Source organism: Parasteatoda tepidariorum, chromosome 2, assembly GCF_982258835.1.
Source record: "Parasteatoda tepidariorum strain Cologne lab strain chromosome 2, Ptep-v5.0, whole genome shotgun sequence".
In the NCBI taxonomy this organism is placed as follows: domain Eukaryota; kingdom Metazoa; phylum Arthropoda; class Arachnida; order Araneae; family Theridiidae; genus Parasteatoda; species Parasteatoda tepidariorum.
Window position 1 is genome coordinate 96,373,491 of NC_141756.1, and position 20,813 is coordinate 96,394,303.

Here is a 20,813-nt window from a genome sequence, read left to right on the forward strand (position 1 = left end):
CTTTGAAGAAATAAAGGCGAAGAGTTATCAGAAATTGAGGAAGATGGATTTTCTGAAAATGAGGATATACTGGTTGAAAATTATGAGTTTGAATATACATCAAAATTTGTTCAAAATGTGAAAAATATGTTTACCGAAAATGTACAATAGAAACAACCTGTATATGTAAAAAATGCATTGAGCAATGAATTAAAAATTCTTCTTTGTGTTTGTAGTACATGAAAATTGGCAATATACAATTTTGTTTAATTATAATAAAGTTTTCTCGTTTATTTCCTTCCTAACATCAATATTTCATACATTCAATCAAGAAACATAAATTCCGGTCAATTGACCGTCTATGGTAGAAACAGGTATAGATTAAGTATTGGTATGTTTAGTGTTAAGTACATTTGCAATGCCTGGGCAAAATTATGGTAACATTCCATGTGAACAATTTTTTTTAGCAGTCAACGTTTTGGAATATTTTACATGGCAAATCTGTTGGCACAATTTTAAAGTTCAAGCTTGAACCTTTTAGAAATGGTGTCACTTTTTACACACGCAAAATTTGCATCCATCAAAATGAGCGCAGAAAGTTAAAAGTTTTTTTCATATCTCTTTTTAATACTAATTTTCAATAATAAAAAAAAGCATTCGAATATAAATATTGAAATCCCTTAGAATGATTGACCTTTAGAATGATTGATTGATAAAACAAGAAAAAAGTTATTAACTTTTTCTCTACAGTTTGGTCGATCCAAATTTTGCATGGGTAAAAATGACATCATTTTCACATGCTTAAGGCGTGATCTTTTGAATTGTATCCTATCTCTGAGTATTTATATAACTTCAAGAGTTATGAGGTAAAACTCTAACAAGAAAAATGGCCTGTGACAATAAAGGTCGTTCTTGTTAAAGATTTCATTCTATTATATACCACTCAATAGTTAAAAAGACGCTGTTTTTGGTGGGGAAATGTCTCTTTTAGAGGGGAAAAAACCTTGTTACAGTATTGTCTCAGTATGCTGAAATAATATGTTGGGATAACACAGTAATTATATTTTCCCCCCGTCAAATTATCCCACTAGATCAGGGGTTTCCTACTTACATGAGGCCGGGGGCCGCAATTAAAAACACCAGTCAATGGTGGGGCGCAACTTTATCAAAATTTTATATAGCACTCTTTTATGTTTGAAAGAACATTAAATATTACTCTCAGACTTTTATGAAGTTGCACAAACAAAAAACAAAAGTATTGAATTACAAATTAAAAGAAGTAGATTTTTACCTGAGAAATAAATTTTTTTGCACCGTAGGTATGCTAAATTTCACAGAAACGAAGTAAATTTTTTTCTTCTTTTTTTAAAGAAAGAAAAGCGTTTTAAACCCATATAGATTTTTTACGAAATTTGTCCCCCAAAAAATGACAACTAATATATTTCAATTCGCGGGCCACAAAAAAAGGCTTCGCGGGCCGGATGTGGCCCGCAAGCGGCCAGTTGGTAACCACTACACTAGATAATACTGGGTAATATATTAATGCTAGCGTTAAAAGTGTTGTGTTTTTTACCCCCCCCCCAAATCACAATATCCTAAATCATAATATTATATAAAAATCAGTCATAGTATATAAATTGTAAATATTATGGTTAACAATACAATCTTACATACAAAAAATACTGATACGAGGTACTACATTTTGCTTTTACGGGAAAAGAAATCATATTTTTTAAAAAGGTGCTCGATATTAGGCCAAATTAATGGTAACCACCTGCCACAGCGTCATTAAATATAACAGATTGCAATTAAAAAGGTGTCTGCCGATCGCCTAGCAATCAGCACTTTTTCATTCAAAAACCATTTGCATATTATTATTAATAATAATCATTTTGAAAGTCTTATAAATATTTTACAATATACTGAAAATTACTTTTTTTCACGCTTTTTTCTAAAAGTTTTTCTTATCAGAAATGAACAGTGACATATTTTGAAAATGCTTCAAAAGGAAAGTCTTTCTTCATTGATATACAGATTTTTAGTCATTTAAGATATTCAATTTTTGAAATAATTGCCAAAAAAGTGGCCACTGTTAAAAATGCTATAATTGGCCTAAGGCGGGGGCATACGGGGCGGTTACCCCGGGTCCTCATATTAGAGGAGGATCCCAAATCGAATAGAAAGCTTATTTTGCGTTTCCTACTTTCTTGAACTTTTTTTTTAAAACAAAATATCAGAATAATGTGAAATCCGTCAGTTTTATGTTAGCTTCTTCATTAATCTATTGTATGAACACAAAAAATCTTTATTTCGTAAATTCATGGCTTTCTAGGCCGAAATTCAGCAAAATTTTCACAATTACGATAGACAAATTTGGCCAATCAAAAGCCTGTATTTTTACGTATCGCAAAATGCGATATGTTTACAAAAATACGGGCTTCTGATTAGCTTAATTGAGTCATCGTAATTGCGAAAATTTAGTTGAATCCCGTCTTATTGTCAGCAAGGACATGAATTTTTCGCAGCTAGATGACTAGCTTAACAATCAGAAAACTGCATTCGGCATGATGGACATAGAATTGTCAGAAAATCAATAAAATGGACAGAACGATATTTCGTCTGACCATTGGAGGGGGAGGGGACTTAATAGTTTTTTTAAGATTTTAATCAATTTTCGTGCTATATGTATAATGAGGTGAAAATTTAAATACCTCCATATAGTTGGGTTGTTCATTACTGAAGTGGTGAAGCAGAGGGGGGGGGGGTGCAAAGAAGTTTTTGCCCCGGGCCCTGTATGTTCATGCTACTAATTTTTAATTTTTTGAGAAAAAGGAAGAAATAGAGGTTTTCGGATTGTATAGCGTGTTAAGACAATACCCCATTACAGGATGTGATGTCTACCGCTCCTGAAGATTATATTATTTCAATTACAATTCTCAAATGTTTGCCTTACTGTATCTCTAAGGTAAAATTTTCATTAATAATCTGAAATCTTACGACTGAGATATTTTTAAAAAAATCGAGAAGTGTCATGTAACAGAGCTATTACGAAATATTCTTTTAAGATATTCTCGTTATTTGTAGACATCTTGTATTATTTGATGATATAAAAACTTTATTTTCTTCGAAAATATGAAGATGGTAAAAATCGACATGCTTCATCAAGTGCTCAAAAATAGACTCCTATTCTCAATATTCTCCGGACGTGAATGAGATAAACAAAAGAGATTTAAAACAGAAAACTTGAAGTTGCCAACGAAAAAAAATGGAAAATAAATAAAGGTGAGAAACCAAAGCTAGAAAAACATTGGCAACCGAGAGTGAAGTAGAAAATGAGAAGTATTCGAAGAAAAATAAGTAAAGGAGGTGAAACAAAAGTAGAAAAATTGCAGATCAGTGCAAAAAGCGCTTCCCTGATTGCATATATAACTTTCAACTTTTTCTTGGCATTCATTTAATTATTATTTTTGCTCTAAATTTTTCAAAATATTTCGATCCGAAATGACAGGCATTTTCTGATAAATTCAAGATTAGAAATGATTAAAAATAACTGCTAGAGAATATGTATCAAGTAACTGTTAAAGAATATGCACCTCTCTAGAATATGCACCTTAACCCTATCACCCAAATCACTATACCTGCTGTGAATGAGAGTTTTCCTCTGGAAACATTCTACAAAGATTTTGCGTGGGACGAGAACGGTTACGGTCCACAGAAGATAAAAGAACTGCCAACCTCGAACAAAAGATATTTTTCTTCAGAGAACATCGAATAAGAAAGGGAGGGGAAGGAAATGCGGGGGTGCGGTTCAGAGTTTCTGTCACTAATTTATAGAATTTAAGTATAGGGTTCTTTCACCTGAGGAGAAAACGAGAAACACTAATGACCAACAATGTTCTCACCACAGAAAATTCTAATGGCATACTTCACTATTGTTTGCAGACGACGAGCAACAGCTAGGTAAAAGGGATGGAAAAAAAAAAAGCTTTAAGGTTTAAAAGAGTAAGAAGCCGTTCCTATCTTTTTTTCTCAAACTAAAATTATTCTGAAGGGTCTGTAAAGAGATAATTTTGGCTTACCGTAACATCTCGTTAAGTTTAGTCTCGTTGGATTTCTGAAGGACTTTTTCTTTTTTAATTTATTCTGAAAAAAATTTTGTTGAATTTAGGGACTTTCTACGCAATAGTTAAATTACACGTTGGTAATTTTGCAAGTTTCATAATTATAGAAGCTATCTTTAGAATCTAATGACAATAGAATGCTTTTGGGTGTCGTTCAAAAACGGATCTGTTGGAGACCCTCCAATCTTTCTAAGTTTTGAGTTTATTCCGTTCCATTTAATTGGAAAAATTTGCGAATGCTCTATTGGCTCCCTTTACTTACCGAATTAATTTAATTGCAGAATGTGATCACAGCACCCATGGCAAAAGTAGTAGAGTATTTATATTTAAACTAAGGTATTAATTTTGATCTCATAAAGTTAAGAACTTTTATTTCTTATCCAAATGTTATTATTAAACTTGACGAACAACTTGGTATTCTTAGTTACATGTTTAAAATTAAGTAATTTTTTTACGCTTTATCATTGTTGGAAATATGAATGTTGTATATATTATTTTTTTAACCCCACTACATGCAAATTATTTAAAAAGTTTAAATGAAATTCCACCTTCTCGTGGTGAGGCTTTTAAAACGTTAGCAAAAACTAACAAAAATTCTTAAAGCTTTAGTTTTAACTGTCTATCACCCTTTAAAATACAGTCAAACCCCGCTACAGTGAATCTTCAAGGGAACGAAATTTCAATTCAATATAACCGGGAGTTCACTATATCCATACTGCAAACAATTTTAACTAATTTTTCCGAACTGCTCCCTTTTATTAAACATTATTTAAATAAATGACCAATAAAAAGAAATACAAAAATGATTAGAAAACAATATGTAGTAACAAAAAAAACCAATATGTAGTAATAAAAAATGTGTTAATTTTTATTTCTTATTACTCTTTGTCTTGCGTACAAAAAAATTAGGGGGGCTTTATTTAGGGATGGGAAACTTAGATAGAAGAAGCAAACAAGAATAAAATGCTTATGGCTGCAGTCCACGCAATAGATGGTTTATAAAATCATTATATGTATTTTATGTAGAAATTTCAAAATTACTAAAAAATGAGAAAAAAAAATCAGTCGAAGACAGAAAAAAGATCATAATATCCAATTTCCTCACTTCTTTTGGTTCGCTATCTCCACAAAAAATAACATTATATGTATATAGCAAGGCACGGGAACGAACATGTCGTTCACTATATCCGGAAGTTCACTATAAACCATGTTCACTATAACGAGGTTTGACTGTATTTCACAAAAAGCGTACAAGTTGTAGCAGCTTTGCAAAACACGACTGTCGATAGCATATTAGCAATATAAAGGTGTAAATTTTATTCTATAATAATGAAGTCATGATTTTTTTTAAACTTACCTGATAGATAAAAAAAATAATACCCATTAAAACTAAACATTAAAGAATGGCCACTATTTTTATTACAACACTTTTTACATCATCCTGAGATATAGGAGTGAAGTGATAATGTGTTTAAGTAGAATATTGAATAGTAGAATAAGAAGAATAGTATTGCATTCCTGCCAATTTATGGGCGTCACCTTGGCCCAATTTTGGAGGAGGACACAAATTAAAATACACAGTCACGATAGCTTCCTAAATTTTGCACATAAGAAAAAGATGCTTATGTCTGATAAATATTTGCAAAAAGATTGATTTTTTTTTATCGCTCTCTCGTTTTTAACTTTGATGAATTTAAATCGATGATGATGCATAAAATTTTTTTTATATATGCTTGGAATATATTGGAGACTTTTAGAGATCTCTAAATTTTTGATCTAATTTTTGAGAGGCCAGTGACACCCATGTACCAACTTGTTTCAATTTAACTTTATTTGAATATTTTGAGTGGTATATATATATATATATATATATATATATATATATATATATATATATATATATATATATATATATATATATATATATATATATATATATATATATATATATATATATATATATATATATATATATATATATATATATATATATATGTATATGTATATGTATATGTATATAGATAGATAGATATATTTGTGTGGCTTCTATGTTTGTGTTGTCCATTATTTCTCCTCTTTCATTTTCTTATTTCTTATTAACAATTAACTACTAATTTAACTAACTACTTCTGTTTAATTTATAACAGTCGTCGAACAGCCGGGACCAATTTTGGGTTTATGACTACCAATGTTCAACTTGCAATTTTGATCCATCCCTACCCAGAAGACAATGAAACTCCTGGATCAAGTAGTGGGAGAAATTTGCCTTTGTGGATGACTTTTTAATGGAACTTACCCTCATTTGCATTACATGGTTATGAAAAAATTCCCCGCTAAACCTGACTTCCAATGATCAACTCCGTAACCTTGTAATTTTGATCCCAATCCAGAAGTCAAGGGAAGTCCTGGATTTAGTATTGGGAGAAATTTATCTTTGTGGAGAACTGTTTTAGGGAACTAACCCGCATTTGTGAATATTTATTAATGTTGCCTACCACTTAAGCTTTAAAAAAAGGTTTGATTTCTGATAAAGATATTTATATTAACACGCTGAATGCCATGGGGGTCATCGGTGACCGGCGAAGACAAGATTATTAGAAACACATAATTCTAGTAAATTTTTAATTTTTTTTAAATATTATTATAGTTTCTGAAATGGTTTGAAGAAATTAATGCAATATAGAACACGCAAAAATGGATTCATTTATATACACAGAGATGCCAATTTGCTCCGGACAGCGAGTAAATATTTTCAAGTGGTAGTTTATTAATTGTGATTCTTGGTTTAATAAATTCAATTTAGCAGATTTTGATCCACCACTATTTCTAAACAATTCGTAGGCTTATATAATTCACCACTATTTTCAGATATGTCGTGCTAAACCCTTAAAAAAAATAGCAAAATCTGTCTAATATTTGCAAATTTAGTTTGAAGTAATTTACCGTTTGGCCTGGCAAGCCATGTAAAATTAGCGTGGCATTCAACGTGTTAAGTATCTTATTCCTGCAAAATAATAAAACACTTGTGTTACCACATTTTTTTTTTTTTAATAAAAAAAAAATCCTCCTTATAAAAAGTGGGTTTTCAAATGGATTAAGATTCGCTGATCATTAACTTATATTCTTTGTACGATATCTCCTCATTTTATAAATCTTTTTCTTGCACGAAATGGAATAGATAAATAAATAACATAGATTGAATCCAAGTGGTCAGTCTGGCAGATCGATATGGTCAGTTGATGATGTGTAATTCTCCCCACAGACACACCCTGCCCACTTCTGCGCAGTCACTGTTACCATCGTTTTTGGAACTGTGCACCTGCGAGACGAAAAAGAAATACGTTTCCCTTCGTCTTTTCTTTCTTTGGTACCGCTATTTAGGGATTCTATTTATATATATAATAAAAAAAATTCTTCCGATGGGGAAAAAATTGTTGTGACGACGTTCTTTCGAATCTTTCCATGGGGCCTGCCTCTGACATTGAAAGGAAGAGTTAAGTAAAAATCGAAAATACTTATTGCAGGGCGTCAGGGCTTACCTCAAAATTATTATTAAATAAATTTTTGTTATAAAATGTATTTCATGTTTTCAAATGGGTATCACGAAACGTTCCTGATTACTCAATAATTCGAAAAATCGAAGACAAATACAGGGATGCCGCAGACGACTATTTATGTAAAAAATGGTAGAAACTCGATTTACTCTTATTTATTTATTATCTCTTAAATTATTCAATTGTGACTTACATTTCCTATTGTGACTCACATTACCTTCCTATTGTGACTTACATTACCTTTGTGACTTACATTTCCTATTATTCATTCGTAAACACTTTTAATAATAAACAGAAAAAATGCTATAAAAAGATGCTGATTTTAGTTTCTCTTAAGACGTCGAATGCCACGCTAATTTTACATGGCTTGCCCGTCTGGTCACAACGGTAAATAATAACAAACTAAATTTGCAAATATTAGACAGATTTTGCTGGTTTTTTAAAAAGGTTCAGCATGACATATCTGAAAAAATTGGTGAATTATATAAGCCTACGAGTTGTTTAGAAATAGTGGTGGATAAAAATCTACTAAATTGAATTTATTAAACCAAGAATCACACTTAATAAACTACCACTTGAAAATATTTATTCGCTGTCCGGAGCAAGTTGGCATCTCCGAGTATATAAATTAAACTATTTTTGTATGTTCTACACTGCATTAATTTCCTCAAACAATTTTAGAAAAGATAATAATATAAAAAAATTAAAAATTTACTCGAATTATGTGTTTCTAATAATCTTGGATTCGCTGGTCACCGGTGACCCCATGGCGCTACGAACAAACCCATTTCCGGTCACCGGTGACCCCCATGGCATTCAACGTGTTAATAAATTTTGAATTTTATTAGTCAGCACTTTTTGCATTTTTAGTCGCCCTATGGTAACCCTTCATATATATATTTATAGGTGAAAACTTGCTACATATGCTGAGAGAATTTGACAAAATATTTAAAAGTCGGTAGAGAACTACAAACTAACATTTGTAGGTTTAAAATTAATTTTTCCCAAGACTCAACAGGACCTAACTCTAATAAAGTGGCGTAAACCAAAAGCCTTTGAATTATTTGGAAGTAGTGGTGAATGAAAACTCTATAAATCGGATTTATTAAACCCAGGATCATACATTAAAAGACTACCATTCGGAACTATTTATCTGCCATTCAAATGTAGAGATACAAGTTTGTATCTCTACATTAAGAGACTACCATTCAGAACTATTTATCCGCCTTTCATATGTAGAGATACAAGTTGGCATCTCTATATATGAACGGTTACGGAGCCAGATAAACTTCCACTGCTTTAATGATAAGTTAAATGCCACTATAATAATTTTAGGGTACCACTGGACGTCCTGTATTGTTGGAAAACGAAACGAAATTTTTATAACTTTGATGACAAATGCTGATAAAATTTAATGCAAATTAAAGTGATGTGATGTAAATAGGGGCAAATATTATTGGATGCCTTTTTAAACAAAACTTTTAAAAATTTTTCAATTTCTTTAAGGATATTTGTTTCACCTACATATTTTCTTATGCTGATGATCACAAATATTATGACAAAAAGTGTAAGTAGTTTGTCGTTTTAACTACCACTTCAGGGGTTTCCCAAGGGCCAAATTAGTTCCGATTTCACCGCTATCTTGGATAGGCGCTAAACTCAGAATCTTGTAGGCGTGGTTTGTGGCGTTGGGCAAGCACGCAAAATTAAAACTTATATCAGAATTATATCAACTTAATTATGTGTTATTAGTTATGGTATACATTTGTGTGTAAAAAGATTTTACTAGTAAATATACATGTTACAATGTAAGAAATTTAGTAAACGCAGGGATGGCAACTGCACCGCTTTCTGCAAAAGTTTTAGTAAACTTGCAAAATGAGGATAATAACTCTTTAAAAGAGTCACCACGAGATAATTGCAATGAAGTTACATTTCATATGATACTTTGAATTTTTGATATGTAGTGATAGAAAAAATAACTTAAGCTGAAAAATACTTAAATAGATATAACATAAATTTTGTTACCACTAGAAAATATTTTTTTTTTTTACAAAGCGGAGCAAATTGGCATCCCTGTTAACGGATTTATCTCTCTCAAAAAATCTTAAATAGCTTCGCAACCACTTTTTTTTTACACTTTTACCGATAAGTACTTGATAACTTATATGGCGATCAAGAAAGAAGTTACTAACTGGTAGAATACTATTTATTAAAAGCAGGGCTATTATTACCACGGAAAAGAGAGGAAAAAAACTGATAATAAAACTTTTTTATATCTAATTTGTTTTTGCTAGGGGAAAAACATTCCTAACTACCAACACTTATTAACAGTTATGACATATATACAAAGTGTTTCTTACCGGTAGAAAACAAAACAGTTAACTTATAATTATCGGACTAACAACACTTATTAACTCCTTGGGGACGGGTGATTCAGAAAAGCATTCGTACAAAATCAGAATCAAGTTGTAATTAAATAAAAAACGGTAACTTAAATGCAGTCGTTGCTAATTTGACAGACATACTTTGCTTTTACTTTAATTATTGTTAGTTTAATCATATATATAATCAATGTTAATTCAAATTATAACTAAATAGTTTTATTTTGAACAAAGTAATGGTGAATTAAATAAATCAAACAATTACAACTCCGCCCATAAATAAACTGCTAAAGAATTACTTTGATTACCAGTTTTATCTTTTTACCCTGGTTGATACGGTTTTATGCTGACACGTATTTGTGACAGTCGGCGTGAAAGGGTTAACAGTTGTGACAAGTATACAAGAGTACTTCTTATAGATGAAAAGCTAAATAGACAATAAAAAATTATTGGAATACTGATGCTGATTGACAGTTATGATATGTATACAAGAGTATTCCTTACCGGGTGTAGGTTAAATAATTAATTTATAATTTTTGGGCAACCGATACTTATTAACAGCTGTAACAAATTTACAAGAGTATTTTTTATCTTTGAAAATTTAATTAGATAACTTATAATTATTAAACTATCGATACTTATTCACAGTTATAACATATATACAAAAGTATTCCTTATCAGTAAAAAAACTAAATAGTTAATTTATAATTATTGGACTAACAACACTCATTAACTGTTATGACATGTATGCAATAGTATTTCTTATCGGTGAAGCGCTAAATAGTTCATTAATAATTTTTGGACTAGCGATACTTACTAACTGTTATGACATGTATTCAAGAGTATTTCTTATCGGTGAAGCACTAAATAGTTCATTGATAATTTTTGGACTAGCGATACTTATTAATTGTTATGACATGTATTCAAGAGTATTTCTTATCGGTGAAGCACTAAATAGTTCATTTATAATTTTTGGACTGGCGATACTTATTAATTGTTATGACATGTATTCAAGAGTATTTCTTATCGGTGAAGCGCTAAGCGCATTTATAATTTTTGGACAACCGATACTTATTAACAGCTGTAACAAATTTACAAGAGTATTTTTTATGGGGGAAAACTTAATTAGATAATTTATAATTATTAAACTATCAATACTGATTCACCGTTATGACATATATACAAAAGTATTTCTTATCAGTGAAAAAAGCTAAATAATTAATTTATAATTATTAAACTAACAACGCTTATTAACTGTTATGACTTGTACACCTAGGAGTTTCTTTTTTTTAATCAATAAAAAACTAAATAGATAATTTATAATTTAAAAAAACAAACCTTTCCACTTTTCTTTTAAAGAAATTTAGAAATGTAATGGTTTTGCAATTAGTTTTTAACGTTTATTAATCTTTTTCAGTCTGAGTACTTTAAAATGTTATTTAAAATAATGTAAGTACTAAATCATTTTAAATATATATTACAATATTTTTACGAGAAATCAAACATTAAACCGTTATCTTAGCAACCACTAAGAGTTATTTCTTACAAAGGAGGCTAACGCGTCATCTTATGTTATCTTACAATATAATAAATTCTTGCTTATTTTAAGGAATTAGGTTGCGACCACTACAAAGAATCTTAATCTGAAAATTATAAAGAGGCAGTTATGATGCTCGCATGAGCTTCTCCTAAAATAACAATTAGTTGTGTACAATTATTTTATTCTTGACCTCTGTTTTGTCTCATGCATATATCAACGTGAAAGAAAAATTTAGAGAAAACAGTACTTTATCTGTTTAGATAGCAATGCCAGATGCGTTAAAAGGTAAAACCGAGTGGTTACTATTGATGCGAATCGCAAACAAATATCTTTTTCAAGTGGTTCTGTCAAACACCACTTCTTTTTGAAAACTAATTCCTTTTAGCCACTATCAGATTCGTTGAAGAAGAAATTTATCCAAAAATATATACATAGCCCTCAGCAAACTACAAGTAAGGATACAAGGCATAGAAAAGTGGTGAAAATTTGCGGCCAAAAATTGCAACCTTTAATCATCCGAAATAAAAAGAAGAAAAAAATACTACCGCAAAACAAGTTAATTAACAATACCAATAGTTGACAAACAATACCAATAGTTGACAGAGCCAAATGCTTTGGATTCATCCTTAATAGCAAATTCAACTAGAGCTATAACATCAAAAGCATAACCAGTAAAGCACAAGCAGCAGCACTCCAGGTACTACTCTATCAATCCAACATGGCATTGAAATTCAAAAGATTGCTCTATTTATCCATGCTTCGCTCCATCCTTACATATGCTTCACCAGTCTTGACAAATATTACACAAGCTCAGCTAAATAAATTAACAGTCTGCTGGAATAAAATATTAAGAAGGATAACAAAAGCCGGATGGTTCGTAAAAAATGATACAATACACCATGACCTCAGAATAGATGCAGGAGACAAACATATAGCTAAATTAAATAACGAATTCTACGAAAAAGCCACCTCCTGCTCTGCACCAAATTTCTATGAAATATTCCTATTTGAAAATTTAACTGAAGACAAGAGACCAATAGCAGCATACTATTGCAGTGATCCATCACATTCCCGACATCAATAGCATATACATAACCTCATTTTCATCATATCAGCTTAGCTAAAGTGCATACTTTTACAATATTGTGTTATCACCCTACTGCATATAATTACATAGTCAGAACCTCAAAGATCCACATGAATACTTCTTTACTTCATTTGCATTCCACAACCTCATTGAAGCACCACAAAGATCAAGCTCAAAATAAATGGCAAAAGGGCCGCAAGTGGCCTCAGGTGACCAGATGTTTTATACAGTTAAAGTAACATCTCCCCATCACAGCTTGAGAAACTCAAAAGATGCCAGAATAAAATACTCCGAAAAATAACGCAAGCAAGATGGTTTTTTCGAAATAAAAACATACAACACGATCTCAACATAGATTTTTTTAGATTATTGCAAAGCTAAACTGACAATTTTTCAGAAAAAAAACTATAAATTTTGACACAGCAATATTTAATGAAATTTTGACTTTTGAAAACTTAAGAGAAGACATAATTTGAGAGAAGACATTTCTTTTCCCTCTAATTAGCATTCCAGTTACCAGAAAGAACCACCTCGAAGATAAAAAATTTCAAGATGGATGGGAAAAGGGTCGTTAAAGGCCCTGAGGGGCCCAGATAAATTTCGATGATGATGATGAAGAAGAAAAAAATTTCTTAAAAACCTTTGAAAATCATCGAGTTTGAAATAACGAAAGTTCTCGTGACCGATAGACACTCTGTACAAGTATAAAATTGTTCCTTTTTTGCGTATAGCCTCTAAGCGTGGAAAAAAATGAAATGGAAACAACGCATTACTTACTTGACTAGAAAAAATTTACTTCTCTTTTTCGTGTTAACGGTAAAACCAGGGAAACGAATTACTCCGCTTTCGACAAAAGATTTTAATAAAGTGGTAGTGAAATAAAAACTAAAATTTGCACAATTTTGTTTAATTTCGCCAATACTTCGAAAGAAGTGGCTCAATGGACAGAGCGCTCGCCTTCCAATGAGGTGAAGCTGGTTCGAATCCCAGCGACGGTTGGTCGATTCGAATTCCGCACCCGACTCGCACTCACCGCAGCGCTAACGAAAAATATCCTCAGTGGTAGACAGATCATGGCTTATAGTCCCCTTGCCGTCAGGTTAACCGTGGGAAGTTTTCGTGTTTTTCCTTTCCATGTAACGCAAACGCAGGTGAGTTCCATCAAAGAGTCCCCCACGAAGACAATTTTCTCCTAATACTTGCTCCAAGAGTTCTCTTGTCTTCTGGATTGGTTTCAAAATTACAAGACAACGGAGTTGAACATTGCTAGTGGTATACCCAAAATTGGGTCAGCTGTACAATGTCGGTAATAAAAAAGTACATTGTAAGGGGAGTCGAGGTGGCTCAGGGGAGAGAGCGTTCATCTCCCAGTGACGTGATCCATGTTTGAATCCTAGCGGCAGCTGTTTGATACTAATTCTGCACCCAGCTTGCACCGACCACAGTAGTGACGTAAAACATCAACAGTGGTTATCGTAGGTTAGAGTCACCTTGGCTTTAGGCTGGACGTGTGAGCTTTTAGTGGTTTTCCTCTCCATGCAACGCAAATAAGAGTTAGTTTCCTCAAAGAAAATCTCGAGGGAGGCTAGTTTGTCCCAATGCTTAATCCAGGAGTTATAGATACTTGGTTTCTAGGTTGGGTTCAAAATAAACAGAGCTGCAGAGTAGAACATTGGTAGTCGTAAACCCAAATATGGGTCTGCTGTTCAACGACGGTTATAAAATAAAATATAGAAAAGGGAGAAGAGTACGGAGGAGAATTTCGAGTATCATTTATAAGGACACCACAAAGCTTTTCATGAAACAAAACATCAGACATTTTTTTAAAAAAACGAAATGTCTAATTTTACTAAATTGCTAGATTTTAATCACAGCTGAGATATTTTAAAACTCGAGCAAAAGCTATTTCTTAAAAAAAAAAAAAAAAAAAAAAAACATTGAGTATTAACCCTACCATTGACAACATTACAAACTTTTGCTTTTTCTTTCGTCACCATGAGCCGGAATGGATAAACACAAATATAAACACATGAAGCTACTGAGGAAATAATGTTTTCATACATTTAACACAGCAGTAGAGCTTCTCCATAATTTTTCGCTCATTTTAAGTTCCCAAACCTTAAAAAAATTCAATCATTTGCACTTCTTTGCCCTTTCTAATGGAGCATCATAAATCACAGCTCTGAAATTTTTCACCTAATGTTTTGTAACCGTATTATTTTAGAATAAGGGCTTGCCTGGCCGACCGAGCGTTTTCGTAATAGTTTTAATCCGCCAGAAGGCAGCATGGAGGCAAAGGGTTGTAATTCTTCGTATTACTGAATGTATCTTTTTGATGTCCTCTAATTTTTACAATTTGTTACTCGTCTGGATATGGTCTTTATAAGTCGTTTTTATAAGGAGCATACAAGCAGAGCCTGACGAAGGCAGGGTATACGGGGCAATTGCCCACATCAGAAGGGGGCTCCCAAATCGAATAGAAAGTTAATTTTACGTTTCCTTCCTTAATAAACTTTTTTTAAAACAAAGTATCAGTACAGAGAAAAATCTGTTAGTTTTATGTTTGTTTCTCATTAATCTATACTTCGTAAATCCATGGCTTTCTGGGAACGGAATTCAGCTAAATTTTTGCAATTAAGATGGACAAATTTGGCCAGTCAAAATCCTATATTTTTACATATCGCATATATTCGTGCATTAGTAGCTTCAATAGCATTTTAAAGTAACCAGAGAGCATAGAATCAAGAATGTGCTATTTATAAAATACAAAAACTGAGCTTTGATTTTTAGTAACAACAATTATGCTACATAATCAAATGAATATTAACTCACACGAATAAGAAATCTTTTCTCTTCCTTCCAAATAATCAAACGATAATTCTCATATCATTATAATCGAGAACGAACAACTGACTTCGCATTTCCCCCCCCTTCTAAACAGCAAATAATTTATACCCAAAGACAATAGTAAAATATGACAGTGAAATGTTATATTCGCTAACGCTTTTTCTTTGCTTATTTCTGTCTTTATCACGCTTTATGTTATTATTCAACTGCAATATTATTTCATAATAGGGAAATCTGATCATGAATGTATGAGATTCGACGATTTGAATTTAAATAACATTTTATTCAGGACTGATTTTTACCTTGAAAAGTAGCTGGTAGTAAAACTATTTAATGTATATGCGTCAAAGCTCTTCAGTGTCGGCGATATAACAACTAAAATGATCCTTATTTGTTCAATTTTGAAATTTAATGCAAGATTATCATACCTTGTATATTTGTTTAAATTGTAAATGTGTTCTAAGAGCCGGGATGGATCAGAGGATAGAGCGTTCGCCTTTCAATGAGGTGACCGGTCATCCGGCTTACACTGGTGCTGACGTAAAATATCCTCAGTGGTAAATGTATCATGGATTAGAGTCCCCTTGCCGTCAGGCTAACCGACGGGAAGTTTTGTGGTTTCCCTCTCAATGTAACGTAAATGCAGGTTAGTACGATCAAAAAGTCCTCCACGAAGGCAAATTTCTCCTAACACTTGATATGATATATTCTCCCAATATATATATATATATATATATATATATATATATATATATATATATATATATATATATATATATATATATATATATATATATATATATATATATATATATATATATATATCATCACCTTCTAACATGTCAATCGTAGTGATTTGCCTATGCAATCTTGAGGAAAGCAAGTGAACTAATAATTATCTCTTTGCACTTGATGGCTCCGCCTTGTCACCAAAAATTACCTGCCACACTGAATGTTGAAATTGGTGTTAAATAATCACTATATATAATGCCCCCCCCCCCAGGTATAATGTGGTAACTGTGCAAACTGCGGGTTTTGTCTAACAAATTCTTAGTGGTTGCGTCCGTTTTTTATTTTTAGTCCGTTTTTATCAGTTCTAAATATTCAATATTCCACTTGAAAAAAAATTACTTATAGTAAATAGTTTTGCCACTTCTCTTAACTAGAAAGTTAGCTTTTCGCATCTAGACAAATAACTATTTTACTGAGAAATGAAATGAAAATGTTTCTAGAAGCCCTTTTTTTTTAATTGTTAGTTTTGTCTTTCGCTTGTTTTTTCATGAAGATGATAGAAATTAGTTGATATGCTGTAAATATACTATCCGTGGAGATAATGCCTTCCTTGCATTGAAACCTAGGAAATTGTTATTTTCTCCAACACTGCCAACAGTCACCTTAACATTTTGGACAAATGTTAAGAATAAATGCAAAAAAAATAAGCTTAAAAAACGGAATCAAATCTAATTTTATAATTTGTTTTCTTTTTCTAAGGAATTGTTCATAAAACTAAAAAATTAAATCTTATAAAAAATAAAGAAAAAAAATTGATAGCAATTTTATAATCAATTTTAGTGAAAAAATATCAAAGTAAACACTTCACTTTTAAATGTCATCCTAAAAAAAAAGTTTAGATAACTCATTACTGTGAAATAATGGAAAGTTGCAAAAAGAACAAATGAAAGAAGAAAAATAATAATAATAAATAGTGGTTAGAAGTTCAAATATCAAAGTAATACTTCACTTTTAAATGCCATCCTTAAAAAAAATTTTTTTTATGTAACTCATTACTGTGAGATAATGAAAAGTTGCAAAAAGAACAAATGAAAGAAGAAAAATAACAGTAATAAATAGTAGTTGGAAGTTTAAATTTATGATTATATCTAGCTGATAGTTTCTAGTTTTAGTAACTACTTTGATTTCTAAATATTTTTTGAATAAATCATTGATTAACACCCATCACAAATAGTAATTTGGCCAGAAATATTTACATTTTCATTGTTTTTAATCATTTGACTCACCTTTCTTCTTTTCCTCCTTTTCTTTTTTCTCGATAAGAAAAGCTTCCTTTTCCTGCTCACCATACATCATAAATCGCACCTTATCCATAAAAGAGAACGCCAATTCGGGCGACCTGTCCTCTTCAGGGGCGGCCATGGCGCCCTCCTCGCCGCCGCCCTGTACTTGCTCCGCCATTTCAAGCACGCTATAGTCCTCAATGTAAGCGAACGTAGGGGCGGCCACCCAGCAAACGGAACGCACACTCCACAAAACGCGATCTCGCGCTCAACCACAGCTTCCTCGTGCGGCAGACGATTTTCGCCATGCCATACGAAACACAATGATAAGAGACGAGAGTTATGTTATGAAATAGCGCGCACACACACCTCGTTACCTCAGCAGAAAAATCACTTGCGTATACCTGAGTGCCATGCGCGGCAGAGAAGACGCGAGTTTCCCTGAATGTTTGATTCTCGTCTGCCTCTTTGGATGCTCCTTAGCTCCCTCTTTCGGATGGTGAAAGATGATGAAAAATCGTTTGCTCCACTGATGGCAGGAGACTTAACATTAGAAAATGAAAGGTATTATCGAGCGAACTTAACACTTCAAAGTGTTGATTTGGTAGAAAATCATCTTTTTCTTATTAAGATGACAATCTCCTTTTTTTCTTTTTTAAATAAAAAGAATAGAAAAGAGAGGGGAAAAACATTCTGTTCTTGGTTTCCCAGAACATATGTCCTGTAATGAATTTTCTGAAATATGAATATAATCAATTTAATTAAAAGCTAACTTTAACTTTCACCTCTTCAAACATATGTAATAGGCAACAAAGAATATGGAAAAATGGATCCCAAAACGGAATATATTTAAGCAAATAAAAAATAACTGAATAAAAAATACAATTATAAAAATCTCTTGTCAAATATTAAACATTGTAACATAAAATTTGTGTTAATGTTTGAATATTATTTGAAAATATTTGTAAACCTAAAAATAAATGAAATTTAGAAGGGAAAAAATGTGTCGTCGTTATCAACTGTACCACAAATTAGAGGTTCATAAACTTCTCTTCATCTATTTTCATACTAATTGAACTATTCAATTTTTAGTCGTTCCACCAATTTATTGAGTTGTTAATTTCTATATTCCCTTATTCTCACATTTATTGGTGCATATTCTTTCTTCACACAATAATTCGCGAAATCAAGAATCATTATAAATTATCAATTAGTAATTTAAATAGTTAAAAAAAACGTCATCATAGAGACGGAAAATATTATTCGTCGTTTACGTAATATTTAGCAACGATGGATAAAATCAGGCCGAAATAGCCTGGTTGGCAAGTCTCTTGTTCGTGAGAACGGGAGTTCAGATCCAGCAGGCTAAAGACTCCCTGAGTAGTAAAAGGTGACCGGTGCTCGTTAATTCTGTCGCGTCACAAAGTCCTCCATGTTCCCATAAATTATGTCTCTGGGGGTACTGGATCGAAAATTGATCGTTTTCTTTTTCAGGTCAAAATTACGTTTTGTGGATGGATGTATGAATGGGTCCGCTCTATTAACGGCATGTGACGTATGGGTGGGGCAGAAGATGAAGCAATGCCAGGCAATAGTATACAATGCCGGTGTATTGACGATAATATCTATAAACATCAAGAATTACATTATCACTATTATTTATTTATTTATTAAAGTATTACTTTTTGCAATTTTAATAAAACCAAGAGGACAAGCATACAGTTCCCTCATCATAAACATCTAGAAATCATAGAGTAGTATATTCTGAAGAAGAAAAAAAAAACCTAGCCGTTAAACGATTTTGTCCCAAGCTTGTTTTTAGCAAGAGCAAATCAAACGTGACAAAAATCAACCCTATATTGTGTAATTTCTAAAAAGCTTACAGCTTTGTTATCATTTTAATATCCCATAAAAGAAATCTTTATCCAAAGTAAAAAGCAATCATCGACTTAACACCATTTTTCGAATTCATACGATAAGAAGTTTTCACTAGCAAACGGTGATACAAATCACTGCCATTACAGGTAGAGGGAGGACAGAATTTCCCAGCTCATAAGAAAATCGGTGAAAAACGTTTGTTTTGTCTAAAAAGGAAATTTGTTTATCCAATGGAAAACGAGTTATCTCAAATGCCGAATTTCTAGCGGATGAAGATCGCTCAGGCATTTTAAAATGTCTCCATGAAATCATTTTGCGATAAATATCAATATATAAGAAATAATCGCATCGCTGGCCATGCGCAACGCTTTAGTTATAGAAGACTCGCGTCTTATTCTTTAAGGCTTTTTTTTTCAATCCAAATACATAATGAAAAGAATCCTTTTCGGAATTTGTTTCACGCAACAATTATCTTCGCAATATCTTCTCATATAATTAGTTGTTTTCAAAACAATGGAATTTACGCTGACTTCTGTTAAGCGTTTTCTCTGGAATTGGCTGCTGAAAATTACATTATGTGGCTTTAATTAAAGCAGTTTTTTTTCTTTGAGAATACAATAAAAGATTGATGTGATGAACATTAAAGCATATTTTTTGGAATTCTGGGACTTCCCCCTCGTTAGCGATAATAAAAAAAAATAATAATAAAAAGGAGCAAATCACGAACATCCTCCCATGTTTAGGTAGGAAACTAAGAAAATCGCAACAACGGCCCATTTCTGGCTCTTGCTGTAATTTAGACTTTTACTGTTGTTATCTAATTTTAGGATAAAGTACAAATAAAAGATTTAACTTCGCATAAAAATAAATTTATGTTTTAATTTACTTCTTAAATTTGGGGTTTCCCTTTTGTATTCAAAACTCTTAACCTTTGAAATTGGAAATTTTCCAAGTCTAACTATTTTTGCTATATTTTTTACTTTACTTCTTTAGAAAATATTTTTTTTTCTGCTGGAGATAAAAAACAAACTTAGACAGGTGGTCAACTTACAATAGTAAAATTGCTTTTTTTCAACAAAAAGTAAGAGAAACCCACATAGTTTACATCAAGCATACTTAAATTCGAAAACACCTTTTAATGATTAAACGGGAGCTTAAAAAATGTAAAAAGTGGCGCCCCATAAAAAGCAAAAAGTTTTTAAAATATATTAAAATCAGCAACACTTACTTGTATATTTTTCTCCGTTTATTATTATTTGTGAATGCAAGGATTATTTTCTCATTTATTATTTGCGAATGTAAGGATTATTCGTTCTAAATATGTATGTACACTATTAATAATGTAATAAAATAGCAATAGTTACGAATGAATAGCTAGATTAAGAAAGTATATAGTAATGTATTAAGT

General features: G+C 31.8%; 1 protein-coding gene across 1 annotated transcript in view; it reads right to left on the reverse strand.

Moving 5' to 3' along the window:
- Positions 1–17,992, reverse strand: part of LOC107452754 (uncharacterized) — a 41,036-nt gene extending 23,044 nt beyond the window's left edge. The window contains exon 1 of the mRNA XM_016069327.4: positions 17,531–17,992. Within this exon, the coding sequence (XP_015924813.2) occupies positions 17,531–17,705 (175 nt within the window). The 5' untranslated portion in view covers positions 17,706–17,992. The remainder of the gene's footprint in view (positions 1–17,530) is intronic.
- Between the last annotated feature and the right edge of the window lie 2,821 nt (positions 17,993–20,813).